Source organism: Capronia epimyces (assembly GCF_000585565.1).
Source record: "Capronia epimyces CBS 606.96 chromosome Unknown aczIQ-supercont1.3, whole genome shotgun sequence".
NCBI lineage: Eukaryota > Fungi > Ascomycota > Eurotiomycetes > Chaetothyriales > Herpotrichiellaceae > Capronia > Capronia epimyces.
In genome coordinates this window covers 47,441-61,383 of record NW_006912906.1, presented here as the reverse complement: position 1 = coordinate 61,383, position 13,943 = coordinate 47,441, and the positions used below count along the sequence as shown (strand labels likewise).

General features: G+C 55.4%; 6 protein-coding genes across 6 annotated transcripts; 3 read left to right on the top strand and 3 right to left on the bottom strand.

The window, feature by feature from the left end:
* Positions 1-43: 43 nt before the first annotated feature.
* Positions 44-1,732, top strand: A1O3_03278 (uncharacterized protein; the record flags this gene model as incomplete). Its single annotated transcript, XM_007733416.1, has 1 exon — positions 44-1,732. The coding sequence occupies one exon, from the start codon at positions 44-46 to the stop codon at positions 1,730-1,732; it is 1,689 nt and encodes a 562-aa protein (XP_007731606.1).
* Positions 1,733-1,770: 38 nt separating this feature from the next.
* A1O3_03277 (uncharacterized protein) lies at positions 1,771-2,488 on the bottom strand (the record flags this gene model as incomplete). The annotated part of the gene is made up of 2 exons (XM_007733415.1): positions 1,771-2,342; positions 2,377-2,488. The coding sequence occupies 2 exons, from the start codon at positions 2,486-2,488 to the stop codon at positions 1,771-1,773; spliced, it is 684 nt and encodes a 227-aa protein (XP_007731605.1).
* A 1,314-nt stretch (positions 2,489-3,802) lies between these two features.
* A1O3_03276 (uncharacterized protein) lies at positions 3,803-4,432 on the top strand (the record flags this gene model as incomplete). Its single annotated transcript, XM_007733414.1, has 1 exon — positions 3,803-4,432. A coding segment is annotated over one exon (630 nt), but the record flags the coding sequence as incomplete, so codon positions are not given.
* A 231-nt stretch (positions 4,433-4,663) lies between these two features.
* A1O3_03275 (uncharacterized protein) lies at positions 4,664-6,208 on the bottom strand (the record flags this gene model as incomplete). The annotated part of the gene is made up of 1 exon (XM_007733413.1): positions 4,664-6,208. The coding sequence occupies one exon, from the start codon at positions 6,206-6,208 to the stop codon at positions 4,664-4,666; it is 1,545 nt and encodes a 514-aa protein (XP_007731603.1).
* Positions 6,209-6,846: 638 nt separating this feature from the next.
* Positions 6,847-9,493, bottom strand: A1O3_03274 (uncharacterized protein; the record flags this gene model as incomplete). The annotated part of the gene is made up of 2 exons (XM_007733412.1): positions 6,847-8,646; positions 8,699-9,493. The coding sequence occupies 2 exons, from the start codon at positions 9,491-9,493 to the stop codon at positions 6,847-6,849; spliced, it is 2,595 nt and encodes an 864-aa protein (XP_007731602.1).
* Positions 9,494-11,436: 1,943 nt separating this feature from the next.
* Positions 11,437-13,213, top strand: A1O3_03273 (uncharacterized protein; the record flags this gene model as incomplete). The annotated part of the gene is made up of 3 exons (XM_007733411.1): positions 11,437-11,599; positions 11,647-12,837; positions 12,894-13,213. 3 exons carry the CDS (start codon positions 11,437-11,439, stop codon positions 13,211-13,213), a joined length of 1,674 nt encoding a protein of 557 aa, XP_007731601.1.
* Between the last annotated feature and the right edge of the window lie 730 nt (positions 13,214-13,943).

The window sequence follows — 13,943 nt, the reverse complement described above, 5'->3', positions numbered from 1 at the left end:
TACTTGGATTAAGCATCTTCATCGCCTGTATTCAGGATACACGATGGCCGCCGACTGGGAAAGCCGCGCGAAAGCAAAGAGGGACGCCGTCCTCAACTTGATTCCGGCGGAATGGCGCCTGAAAGACATACCTTCCCGTGAGGAGCAGAAGGATGTTACTGGGTCGTACATCCAACAATTCCTCACCGAGCCAGAGGTTGAGATCACCGAGACCGATGCGGTGGGACTTGCCGACAAGATTGCAGCTGGTAAATGGTCTGCGGTCGAGGTCACCAAGGCGTTCTGCCATCGAGCTGCACTCGCCCATCAATTGGTCAACTGTCTCCATGAGATCTTTTTTGAGGCTGCCATTCTGTCTGCCCAGGCTTTGGACGACTACTACGCGCAACATAAGAAGACCATCGGCCCTCTTCATGGTGTTCCCGTCTCGTTGAAAGATCAGTTCCATGTCCGGGGCGTGGAAACCACCATGGGGTATGTTGGCTGGATTGGCACTTTTGAAGGTGTTCCCAACGACCCTCGCCGTGCATCGTTTGAAAGCGAAATGGTCCGAGAGCTGAGAAACCTGGGAGCTGTCTTGTACTGCAAGACCAGCGTGCCTCACACCCTTATGAGCGGCGAGACTGTCAATAATATCATCGGGTACACTTGGAATCCGAAAAACCGTTATTTGGCCGCCGGTGGCAGCTCCGGCGGCGAGGGCGCACTGATTGGGTTGAAAGGATCGCCTGGAGGGTTTGGTACTGACATCGGAGGCTCGATACGGATTCCAGCAGCCTTCAATGGATTATATGGCATCCGACCAACGTCTGGAAGACTGCCTTACGAAGGCATGGCCAACAGTATGGATGGCCAAAACAGCATCTTGTCCGTCGTGGGCCCGCTCGCCACCAGTGCCAGAACCTTGCGGTTGCTCACAAGGTCGGTGCTATCCCAGCAGCCATGGCTGTACGATCCTTTGGTGGTCGACATGCCCTGGCGTGATGCTGAAGAACAGGCCATATACGAGATTATCAAATCGACATCTTCCAAGGGACGGCTTAGCTTTGGTGTCTTGAAGACTGATGGGACCGTCAATCCACAGCCACCTGTCCAACGCGCCATTGCCATGGTCGCCGAAGCTCTGGAAAAGGCCGGACACAAGGTCATCGAGTGGAAACCGCCCTCTCACCGACGGATTGTGGATGTTGTGATCAAGACCTGGATCTATGACGGTGGAAAAGACGTGCATGGAGCCTTTGCCTTGTCTGGCGAGCCCATCTCTTTGCAGATCAAATCGAGTTATGGCGACAAACCTAAAGAAGAGTACACGGCATCGCAGATTGCCGCCACCAACATTGCCAAACGCAAAATCCAGAAGGAGTACATGGACTACTGGAACAGTACGGCGGAAGAGACGGGGACTGGCCGCCCCGTCGACGGTGTCATCTGTGCACTTGCTCCATATCCTGCAGCCCGACCGGAAAAGTATGATTACTACGGTTACAGCCTTTGGGTAAATGGATTGGACTATACCAGCGTGGTGGTGCCGGTGACGACGGCAGACAAATCCCTGGACCAGTACGCCGAAGGATATGTACCGATCAGCGATCTCGACAAGAAAACATTCGAGGCCTACGATGCCGAGATCTATGACGGGGCCCATGTCAGTTTGCAGATCGTGGGCAGAAAATTCACCGAAGAGAAGATGCTCGCGATCGCGGAATATGTCGGCGGACTGCTGGGAAAATAGCCTCACCAGTGGGGGAGAGCGAGAGCGAGAGAGAAAATCTAAGCTATCATTCTAATATCGCCATCTACATCTTTTCCCTCTAAGTCGCCCCAGACGTCCATATCAATAAGTTCCCGTAATTTCATGGCTTCCTTGGCCATCTCCTCTTGGAGGGACGGAATCAACACCACGTGACGGTCTTTCCTTGCAACAACGGCTTGTTTCGAACATTTTGCAGTCTTGTTCTTTTCCGGCTGTTTTGGGTGGGCGTTGGACGGCTTCCCCGACCTCTCTTTTGCTGGAGTGCCAGCGGAAGATATGAGAGGATCCACGCTCTGTTCTGGGCCACCCGTCTCTGTCGAAGAGGAGTTGGGGGTTTCGCCCTCGATGGCCCCTGTTGCTCGCGGCGTGGTGTTTGATGTCGACATCGCCAGCTCAGTCAAGGTCTGGATGTCGGCGAGAGACCGGCACTGACTGGGATAGTCGCAATAGTCGCAGCCCTTCAAGAGTCTCGGGTTCTCCATTGTCTGCAGGACGTTGCGACGCCATTCGCCCCATTCTTTCCACCCCTCATAGTCGAATTCGCTGGTACAGCTCCTGCGCTTCTTCCTTTTCCTCAGACTTGGTCGATCTGTTTCGCCGGAGCAGTAGTAATGTCCATCCACCAGGCAGCGCCGGGTCACGCCGAGGATATATCGTGAATGACATAAATGGCAGGTCCAGAAGAAAGGTGTCGGCAGATTTGGTGGTGGCGGGGGATCGAATCTTCTGGCGCATCTTGACGCCGACCGGTCAAGAAACTCGGCGTGGTCGAACGGCGCAAGCCCTCTGGTTGATGGAGACTGGGGGAGATATGTCGGCGTGCGCGGCGATCGCAGGCCCCCAGTAGACCGAAAGCTGGTATAGGACGTATCAAGCCTTTGCACAAGACCAGCTCGTCCTTGATCTGCTGATTGCATTGTTTAATCTGGCTAACTCGGGTGAAGGGAGCGGAGTGTTCTTTCTGATGCCACCACAAACCTTCCACGGGGAGATTTTGACCACAAAAGTGGAAGGGGATTCATCATATCCGTACACGAAATGCCATTCTATTGTCATCACGACGGAAATAGGTTTGGATGGGAACAGATGCGGCTTGCCGTTTGCTTTGTTGCTCTAATGGAGACAACAAAAGGCGCTGCAGGACAAAGAGACCTAGACCAACCTGAAGTAGAAGCCATGGCTAATCAGTTGTCTCTGACACGTTAGAGACACAGCAGACGAAAGAGTGAAAGTATTGATTTCATGGAGACCGTTCGAACATTCGCTTTCGTCGAACTGATTGATGCAATCCAGGTGTTTGAGAAATGAGGTTGAAGAAGCGTGGAGTTTGAGTCTCATGAAGGTCTGATTCGCCGCAGCCGGATGCTACTCCGCAAGAGGACTAGTGTGGCATCAACTCTATCCCATTCGCTGCAACGGCCAGGACGGAGGCTGAAAAAATTAGGCTGTCTGACCGCCGTCATATGACCAGCGTGCTCTTTCCAACCTCTACCACGGCGGGTACTCTGCTTGCTACCATCTTGTCGACTAGAAAGGGGATATGTCCAGCCAGCTGTTTGTTCCCTGTTCACCGGGGCCAGATGACAAGGGGTGCCAGTAACTTGAGGGGGGCAACTACGGATACGGAGACCACCCAAGGCTGAAACGTGGCTTAAACTTGCCTGTCAGACAGGAGCCCGCCAAGGCTTCCAGCCTCCAGCCTCGCCCAGCCTCGCTCGCTTGAAGCTGCAACTGGTCTTCCCAGCCCGTTCTTGTCTCACCATCACACTACATGGCGGCCCAACCTTCTCACAACCAGCCACGATGACCAAGAGCTGTTTGCGTGAGGCTGGGCCTCCAATTTGCGCATCCTACATGTACTGCTGATCGAGCTCGTTCCTGCTAATGCATTCCTTCTCTACAGACATTCCAATCTTCACACACTAACGTCAGTGCATCGTTACTTTCGAATCCCATCCCTCCACCGCCAGCAATCGTTGGAATTCAACGGCGCACGCTCACGGCTCACCTTGACCTTGACTGAAAACCCACGCTCCAGTGTCTTGAACATCCATCAAAATTGATCCACCGACCCTCCAGAGTGCTGCATTTGTTTTGGACCTCTCCCCTCCCCCATCTCCACGGACACTGTTGTCTCCTCGAAACTACCGATCGCATCCTGCACCCATTCGAGAGCTCCCCGACAGTTCGTCTCTGCTTTGCGGGCCTCGTCTGAGCCCACCTCCTCCCATTCGCTTCCGGGTCCTGAGTCCCTTCACACACCAACGCACTCGGAGCGCGCCAACGTCTCTGCAGACATTTGCAGCCACCCCGCCACCGTCGCGCCGGGTCAGTCACACTCGAACCAAGTCCTTACCGCCGTTGTCCGACCACACCTCCCCGACCTCGGACTTTGATCCGAACCCGAACCTGAATCATGCAACGAAACTATGTCATAGCCCTCATCGTGATCTTGCTGTTTGTCATCCTGGCCTTGGTGGGATACGCCATCTATGCGGTCCAGAACAGGGTCAGCCTGTTTGCGAAGAGGGAGAAGGAGCTGGACGAAGAAGAAGAGTAACACGCACGGTGAGATTTCAACTGGATGAGAAAGACACCGTGCCACCCGTCGACGAGCCCGATCAACGGTCTGTCTCGGGATTGCTGCGTTTGGAAGATGAGCGAGACACTTGGTTTTGAGCATGACATGATGTAACGAACAAATAAATGGTTGGGCGTTCTTTACGGGCCGGATATCTACATATATCCGTACACTGGACACGGGGAATGGACATGGATCTTGTTAGTATGCGCAGGAAATTTTAATAGAGAACATGACGAGACGAGAACACATAACATTTCCATGTTGGATTGACATCCCAGAGCACTGTCACTGGTCTTTGGAATATATAATATCATTTAATCTCAATCTCAAAAATCCGACACGATGCTAATATTGGCGCTCTTTTGATTCCTCATAGACCTCGGCCTGTCCTCGGTGATGGGCGACTGCCCGTTGGCCAGGCCGTTGACCGTGGCATCACTCTGGGATTTTTTGAGATCGGCCGTCTTTGCAGCGCCGTCGGTTGCAGCGTTGTGAATCGGCGGCATCCGGCGGTTCTTGTCCTCCCTGATGTGCGCGCGCCATTTGTTGACCAATTTGTCAAAGTCCCATTTGTCCCCCCTGGTGTTCACGTTCTCGGTCAGAGACACGAACTCGTCCGACCCGTCCGCCCACGGGACCTTGCTGAGGTTGATCAAGCGCAGTTCTTCGCGCATCGCATGGCCGAAGGTCCTCCGCTCCGGAGGCCAGAGCGCCATCTCGCGCGGCCACTGGCAGCGGGACAAGTATTCCACCTGTTGCTGTAGTTGATTTGCTTCCTGCTGAACCGACTCCAGCTTCTCCTCTAGCTCCGCCACTGTCTGCTGCTCGGTGTTGTATGCCCGCAGCAACTCGACCTGCCATAGTAGACTGCGGATTTCGGGCGGGTGCGCCATCCAATTCTGGTAGCTTGCGTCCAAGTGATTGAGGGCCGTCTCGGTCCATTGCGTCGCGCTCCGGGCCAGGAAGTCGGCCTCCTCCGCGATGTTCGACGTGGTCGGCTGCGCGAGGCGCAAGGCCTGCCATTTCCAATAGTCGATGGTCGCCGTGAGCTTTTGCCGCAAGGGCTGGAGCTGGTCCGGCCCCGGTGGCGAGATGGGTATGGACTGCGGGGTGGAAAAGGGCGAGGTCTGGAACAGGGTGGCGGGTGCCGGGAGCAGCTTCAGGCACAGCGATGGGTATGTCTGCGAAGAAATGTCAAACTTGAACGGCGACGGCTTCGGCGAGGCGTGCTTGGTGGCCGCTCGGAGAGAGTCGAGCACTTCTCGCAACGCGAGTTCGAGCGCCCGCGCCGTCTCGCCGTTGCCGGCGGGATTCGCGTCCTGCGCATAGGTGGAAAAGCTGCGCTTCGTGCCTGACGGACTGGGCACGACCGCGGGTGTTGGAGGAGCCACCGCGACCGGGGAATCCAGCGTCGTCGGGTCGGTGATGACGCCCGTGGCCTGCCAATTCAGCCTGTTCAACCGATAATTCCATCCGCCGGGAGGCATGCGATACGGCTCGATGGCAGAGGATGGGAGCGTGACTGGGTTTGGCCCTGGCCCTGGCCCCGAGCCCGGCCCTGGTGTTGCCTGCGATGACGCCGTCTCATCTTGTTCCTTCTCTTTGTCCCTGTCGCGCCGCGAGCCTCGAGCGGTGCGGCGCGTGATGCCCCCACGCACCCTTCGGATCTCGTCGACGTCGTGGATGCCGTCCGGCTTCTTCTTGGAGATGAACTGGTCGAGGTGCCGGCCGAGGGAGGACGAGGTGAAGTGTTGATGGCAGTACTGACACTCCTTGTCCTTGACCGACGGTGTTTTCGTGGTCGACTGGCGCGCGCTGCTAGCCTCGTCGCCCGACTCATTTGAGGTTTCGGATCCCGGTGTAGCAGCCATGGTCGACAACAGGCTGTCGCTGGATCAGGCCACGGTGCTCAGGATTGTTCTTGCTCCTATCCGGACGGGTAGAGACTGAAGATTCATGCCCGAATGGCTGGGGCGTGAGAATACTCTGGACGGGAATACATGGTCTTTGCACGCCGGTATCCAATGTCCATGCTCCTTCGAGGTGCGCGGAGCCTCGGATACCACGTCGGCCGAACTGTGGCTCCTCCTCGCTAGGTACGATGGCACTGACAAGTCAGTTCCGCCGTTGATTGTAAATCCGGCGGAGCTAGAGCCTTAAGGCCCTAAAGCCCACGTCTGGCACGCTCCTAACGCCACCAACTTCAAGAACAGAAGTGTCTACTACTTAACGTTGTCACTATACTCTGGACGCTCTGTCCGGAGCTCTCTACAAATACTTGTCTCTCTCTCAATGTTCAACCACCTCTCTATTATTAGCTTGTATACCGGGTTAGGCAGTCAATCCTCGCCCATTGCCATTGTATCGGCCCCTCGTAGTCTTCTATAGGTACCTCAATCAATCCACGGGTCCGTGTCCATACATTCAAAGTCGTGGCCATGTCGTCATTTTACACAAACGCTCAGATAAGGCATTCAATCACACTCATGAACATGAAAAAGGCGACATGTCAAATAAAGGTGCCGTCGCCGCCGCCCCCAGGACTCGTAGGTTTCCAGCTCTGACGCCGTCCTGTGGCCCTCAACCTCCGTTCCTCCCTTTCTCTTTTACTCTGCTCTTCGAAACGTCTCCGACTCACTTCGTAATCACCGGCGGGCTCTGTTAAACCCGCTGCCAAGCTTCCCTCGCCCTCAGTCAGATCTCTACCTCTCTCATCGGAAGCTTGGGCTCGGTGATGACCTCCACGTCCCTGGGGCGGACTGTCTTGACTCTGGACCGTACCCCAGTTCTGACTCGTCAACAAAGTCTGGGAAAGGCCGGACGCTGCTGGTGTGGCTCTGGCCTGTGTCGGCCCGCCTCCCACCATCGTACCGGGAACTGGGATCGGTCTCTCCTGAGCGTATTGCGGAGGCATATTCGGCACGGTCGGAGGGAGGTAAGTCCTCGGTGGGCTTGGTCTGCCCCGTGTGCTGGCTCTCACGGCGGCCGGGGTTGAATCTGGTAAATTCGGTCTCGTCTGGCTCGTCGCAATCTCCACGTCCGTCATCTGCCAGCCATCATCCCCGTCAGAATTCGACAGAGAATGTCGGGAAGGAGAAGGATATTGATCGCGATAGTAGCCGTCAAGGCTTGAGGAAGAGCTTGACTGTGAATGCGAAATAGGATGGGCACGAGACGTGGGCTGCTGAGGACGCTCAGGAGAGTGGGAGATTTCAGGGAGCAATGCAAGGTAGGAATCACCCTTGACTAGACCTAATCTCTCCTCCTCTGTTGCGTTCTTCCTTGCTCGTTTCTGTTCGTGGCTGGCACTGCTGATTCGACTCTGCAGCGCCGGGCGCGAGGCTTCACGGTCGCCACCCGGGGTGCGGGAACCCGGACGAAGCAAGTTCGTGAATGAAAACTGCCGCTTGGCTTCGTGAGGGGGTCTCAACGACGGGGATGGCGACGGTTTTGCTGGGAGCGGTTTCGATCTCGGTGAAGGCCGGACCGCTAAGAGTCCTGCCTGACTATCTTCTTCTTTCCGCTTGCCAGGGGGCAACCCATATATCCGTTCCTGGGCATCTTCGAGGCTTCCCGGACCATACGGACTGATGGGTGATTCTGCATGCGACGGGTGAAGCTTTATATCTGTCAGCGCGACCGGATATAGAGGGCTCCGCGGGGCGTTGTCTGCTCTGCTCTCTGCATCTTGTGGGCTCGAGTGGCGAATGACGGACTGCGCGCGATTGCGAAGGTTTTCGAAGAAGCCCGGCCCCGGGTCGTTGTCGCCTTCGTCCGGGTCCGGGAAACGGGACATGCCCAAAGGAGGGTGAACGGTCTTCCTTCGCGGGAGAGGGGAGCCTGGCTGGCCAATGACGGTTTTCCTCCGTCGAAGGCCGTCCCATTCCACGGTTTCATTTTCACCGAGCGGTTCAAGCTGATCTTTCATCTTGTCTTCTCGTAGGCGTCTAGCCTCTTCTTGTTCCATCCTTTGCCGCGAAACCGAGAACCTCCTTACCAGGCTGGCAGCGCCACGGAGGGCATCGGCCTTGGGTTCGGATTCGGGCTGCTCGACTTCCGCAATTTCTCTAACTTGGTCCAGGTCACCTTTGAAGACGGCTGCATCTGGGACATCCTTGGCCGATTTGGACATTTGCAGAAGCACCACTCCGGAGCAGATCTGCAGGAAGCCCATAATGACGGTGGTAATGGTGACGGCGGTGCCTTTGAATCCTCGAAAGAGGATTGCCGAGGTGACAATCGTGGCACTCGTGAAAATGACATAGTAGGTGGGTGTCACCAACGCGGCGTTGAAAATGTTCAAGGCTTTCTATGATCTGGAGTCAGTATCCAGGTCGACCGCGTTGAGAATTCTTACTCACATTAAGATAGACGATCTCGGTCAGGAGTGTCGCCACGACAAAGACCAAGAGCACGTAGAGAAACCATTGGTTGAACTGAGGTTTGCCGCTGGCCTGAGCAACCACCGCGCTTCCCAAGCCCTGAGTGGCCACCACACTGAGACCGCCGATCAGGCTGCAGATTGTCAGGTACACCAACATGCTCTTCTTGCCATAACGAGGACCAACCCAGAGGGCTATGAATGCACACACGGCGATGATGACACCGGCGTAGCTGAGAAAGCCGGGGGCGATGACAAAATGTTGCATCTCCTGTATATCGGCGACGGAACTCTGCTCCGGGGCATTGAGGACAATCACGACGCTGCCCACGATGCAATTGAAGCAGCCCACCTTTCCCACAAAACTCAGCCGTTCTTTGAGAAAGATGGCTGACAGGATGGTCGTGACCACCACACTGAGAGCCCCTAGTGGGGTCACTAGGATTGCATCGACAAAGGCGTAGGCGACAAAATTGCAGATCTCTCCCACGATCATAAGGGTCATGCCTGACCACCAGCACCAATTCTTCAGATAACCATACCCTTCACCCGCCTCTTCGTTGTATTTTGCATTGGCCCTGAGTAGCCCTGTTTTCTTCAAAACGAATGATGTGCCAATGAAAATCCCCGAGGCCACGGCGAGGGAGATGCCAATGGCCTTGAAGACTGGTGGGCGGCTGGGCTCAGCTGCCGAGTTGGAGGAGGTTGAGTTGGTCTCATTACGAGCCACCAGCGTGTGGGCAACGGTCCATATATGCGGATGAACCTGGTCCATGGTGTAGTCGCTGAGATAATCACGGATGTGCCGTGACGGCGAAACAAATGATCAGGCTATGAGGTTACTGCCATGAGCGCAAAGGGGGTTGTTGTGATCTTCACAGCACAGGACCGCAGCGGTTGTTTTTGTCCACACTCGTCCGTTGGAGGGTGGCACTGAGAGGCCAGGATGAGAAGAGTCGCCGAATCGCAAAGAGAATCTGGTTTCACAAGGTCAGGCTGAAATGTGGGAGCCAGGGGCAGGACGGTATCGAGAGGTTATGGTTATCGCATCGTGCGCAAGGGAGACTGTGAGGGTGAGGGCAGGGTTGAAGACGTCGTGTGTCTGGGCGAAGAGGAGAAACGATGATGGTTATTACGGCAAGAAGATCTGGCCCTCAACGAACCTAGGAAAGAGTAAGGAGTAGTAGTAGGAAATCCTGTTGGGCGCAGCGACTCCGAGATGGGATCACCAAACACTGACGCAGACGCAGCGTAGTAGGCACTGCAGGCGTGGCTTGCTTAGCGCTGGAAAAGAAGGAGAAGGTTGGCTTGACAGACCCATGGAAAAGCAGGGGGTGGAGGGCGGAGCTTGCCTGAAAAAGGGCTTTAGTGGGCTTCCCTCGAGTCTGGCCGGGGGTCCTAGGGTGTCGCCCGTTGCCAGGGCACTGTCCAGCTTTTATCGATTAGGCACTGTACGCCGGACTACGGAGCACCGAAGGCCAAGGGCCTCAGGCACTCTCGCCCGGGCCTCAGGCCCTTAGGCCACCAGCCACCCACCACCAACCGTCATCAGCGACGTTGTGAGGTTCTCAAGTTCAGCAGAGGAGTCAATCTGATCTGCACAATTCTATCGACATGAACACGGTGGTTGAATCACGATGTAAAACACTTCCAGTCACGACACTGTGACGCGCCCAGTGCACACAATGTTCAATGGCCACGCCGTGTGCTTTCTCCAGCAGACCCATGGTCCAGCCCCTCAGCTGTTTCAGACTTGCCCTGCCCCTTGTCTCAGATTCGGCTGCTATTGCACATGACGACGGTGATAGGTCCGTGGCCGTGGCCGATGGGATTCTGCCTCTGGCATCACGGAGTAAGTTTCCCATTCATCCACCTCTCGTGTCAAGAGGGTTCTCAAACATCTCAACTACCCATGCCATTGGAGAGGGGAAGCTGACTTTGACTTTGGCGCGCAGGAACCGTGCTGCGTTTGTATTCGTTCATGTCCGAAATCTGCTCTCGATAAGTGAACAAGACCTTCAGACAACCTCCGATCTTTCGCTGGGGAATCGGACATGTGCTACCAAGATATGGGCTAGATAGCAGAAGGACTCAGCGATAGCAGGTCAGACACACTTGGGCCAGGCGATTCCTCAGGGCAGTCGAACGACCAGCTCCACGTGGAGTTGCTGCTATCTTCCCAGAGCTGCCAGATCGCTAAGAGGGCGTAGCGACATCACGGCAAACCCCCGGTATCTTCGCCCAAAAGGTGCTGACGAATCGCGAGTCGGGTTTGACCAGAGGTCGACCAGTGCTCTCGTCGAGTGCATAGTGCCCTGGTTCACGCTTTGATAAGGACGACAACGCTTATCAGATCTTCTCACCAATCATTCGGTACCTCGGTGTCTTAGAGCGTGAGCCAAGATATTGTGGTTCAACTCTCCTGCTACTTTGAGAGATGACCATTATGCAGAAACTACACTATGGCTACCGTTGATAGGGGTGCTTTCTTAACCTCCAATCCAATCTTGATCTAGGGGAGCCGGGGTCTTCGCTACTGTACCGCGAATCGTGACCTTATCGGGTCGCGGTGCGACGGCAACAGAGGATGGAGGATGAGGATTGGGTTATAAGGCTTCCTGGAATTCTCGTGCGTGTCAGGGTCTGGAGACAGACTAACTACCTACCTTTACCTCGTTACTAGTACCTACCCTTACTTTGTTACTACCTTCGACGACCATGGCGGCGGAGCGAAAGGCCTCGATCACGGTGGTTGACGAAAACACTGTTGGTGTCACGTCCATCTTGTCCAGACGCGGTGAACATGCCATTCTTCAAGAAGGCGTCTCCAAGGACGAACTGACCCTGGGCGCACTCGGTTACAAACAGGAGTTCAAGAGGTGTGTCCTAGAAGCCGTGTGCATAGATGGAACTGATTCGGTCCCAGAGACTTCACCATCTGGGAGTCCTTTTCTGTGTCGTTCTCCGTCCTTGGCCTTCTTCCATCCATTGCTTCCACCATCGGCTACAGCTTGGGTTACTCGGGCACCGGTGGTGCCGTGTGGGGATGGCTGGTGGCCGCGCTCTGCATTCAGTCCACCGCCTTCACCATGGCTGAATTGTGCTCCAGCATGCCTACGGCCGGCGGTCTCTACTACGCTTCTGCAGTTCTGGCGCCTGAAGGATGGGGCCCTCTGGCCTCATGGTTTGTGGGTTGGTCGAACTTTTGCGGCTTTGTGGCCGGACCCTGCTCTGTCAACTACGCGCTGGCCTCGATGCTGATCACCTGCGGCATGATTTCCAACCCAGATTATGTCCCCGAGACGTGGCATACATATTTGGTTCTGCTGTTGTTGCTCATCATCAATGGCCTCATCACCATGCAGTCGACGTGGTTCATCGGCTGGGTCAACAAGGTCGGAACCCTGATCAATTTGATGGTGGCCTTCATTTTCTTCATCTGGTTCCCTGCTGGCTCGATCAACCACCCCAAGACCAACGACCGTCACACGATTTGGCTTGAATTCCAGAACGGGACCGAGTGGCCCATTGGCTGGGCTACTATCATGGGTTTCCTGACCACCATCTGGACCATGTCGGGTTACGATGCCCCGTTCCATCTCTCGGAAGAATGCAGCAACGCGAACATTGCCTCACCACGAGCGATTGTCATGACGGCACAATTTGGGCTGTGGCTGGGTTGGGCCGTTGTCCTTGTGATTGCAGCCACCGTCGTCGACATCGACGATGTCGTCGCGGGCCAGTACGGGCAGCCATTCGGGAGTCTGTGCCTGCAGGTGCTGGGAAAGAGGGCCGGGCTGGCCATGTTCTCTCTCAACATCATTGCCCAGTTCTTTGTCGGCGTGGGTTGCACCATCACGGCAACGCGGGTCGTATTTGCCTATTCTCGAGACGGTGCCATCATTGGGTCGCGATGGTGGAGCCAAATCCATCCCAAAACCAGGACTCCTGTCTATGCAACTTGGGGTGTGCTCACCGTCTCGTCCTTGCTCGGCTTGTTGTCGTTTGCAAGTCCGGTGGCTATCGGTGCAGTGTTTAGCATCGGCGCAATTGCCCAATACACCGCCTTTACGACCCCGGTGGTCCTGAAACTGTTCAATAACGACAGATTTCGCCCAGGTAAGCAACGTCCCGGTGATGATGAAGTTGTGCCAACCTGACCACTATCGCTACAGGCCCGTGGCACTTGGGACGGTTCTCGAAGCCCCTGGGAATCATCGCCTTTGGATGGTGGTGCCTCATCGTTCCAGCCCTCTGTTTCCCGGCCGTCAAAGGCAAGGACCTCAACGCGCTCACCATGAACTGGACCTGTCTCATTTACGGAGGCGTGATGTTCATTGCAATGTCCTGGTATGCCATCAGTGGTAGGAAATGGTTCAAGGGACCTCGTGTCAATGTGCAATACACCCATGAGGGCGTCGAAATACTCGACGCACCGGCGGATGGCACCGAGATATCAACCAAGGAGATGGAGGCTACAGAGCTCAAGGGGTGATTGCACGCGTTGAGGACATGGAGTCCTCGATATTGTAATCCGACGTCAACGCGCACGGATCTCATCAACGTAGTATTTGTAGCACAGAGCTAGGGGGAGGACACATGTCATAGCCACAGACTACCAGGTACCAGGTAGGGCGGTCTAACTATGATACTGTATCAATCAACTGCTTGCATAGCATGGCAGTGAAACACGAGGATTGTCGTACGAGAGTTGGAGATTTTATCGTCCTTATCCGATGACCCCGTAGTTATAGAGCAAACCTCAGCCGCTCCCGGTAACCCCCATAAGCCTCCCTAATGTAGAGTCTGGCTGCTACGTCGGAGCCTTTCTGGAAGAAGGCACACGGGCATACCACCAGAGCACTGTTTCGCCGTTCTTGACGCCCGTGCCGAGGATGTGAGTGCCGTTGCCGCTGCTACAAGTTCTAGTAAGGCATGAGATCGGCATGAGATCTGGCGGATGGTTTGTGTTATGATCTGCATTGAAGATCTGGAAGGCGATCTGATCTGGTGCCTGGAGGGATGGGTTGCGGAAAACTGCTTGGACGGCCTAAGGTCTTGGGTTCGGTACCTCAGTGCGGATATGCCCTTCTACGAGTACTGTGTCACTGGCGTTCACTTGTAACACTAATCACGTTGGGCTCTGTCACGTCCGGTATGTCTTAGTTATGAATCAAAGAAGATTTCGTCGGCGTCTTGGACCACGCCACTTGAATGAGCCCGTG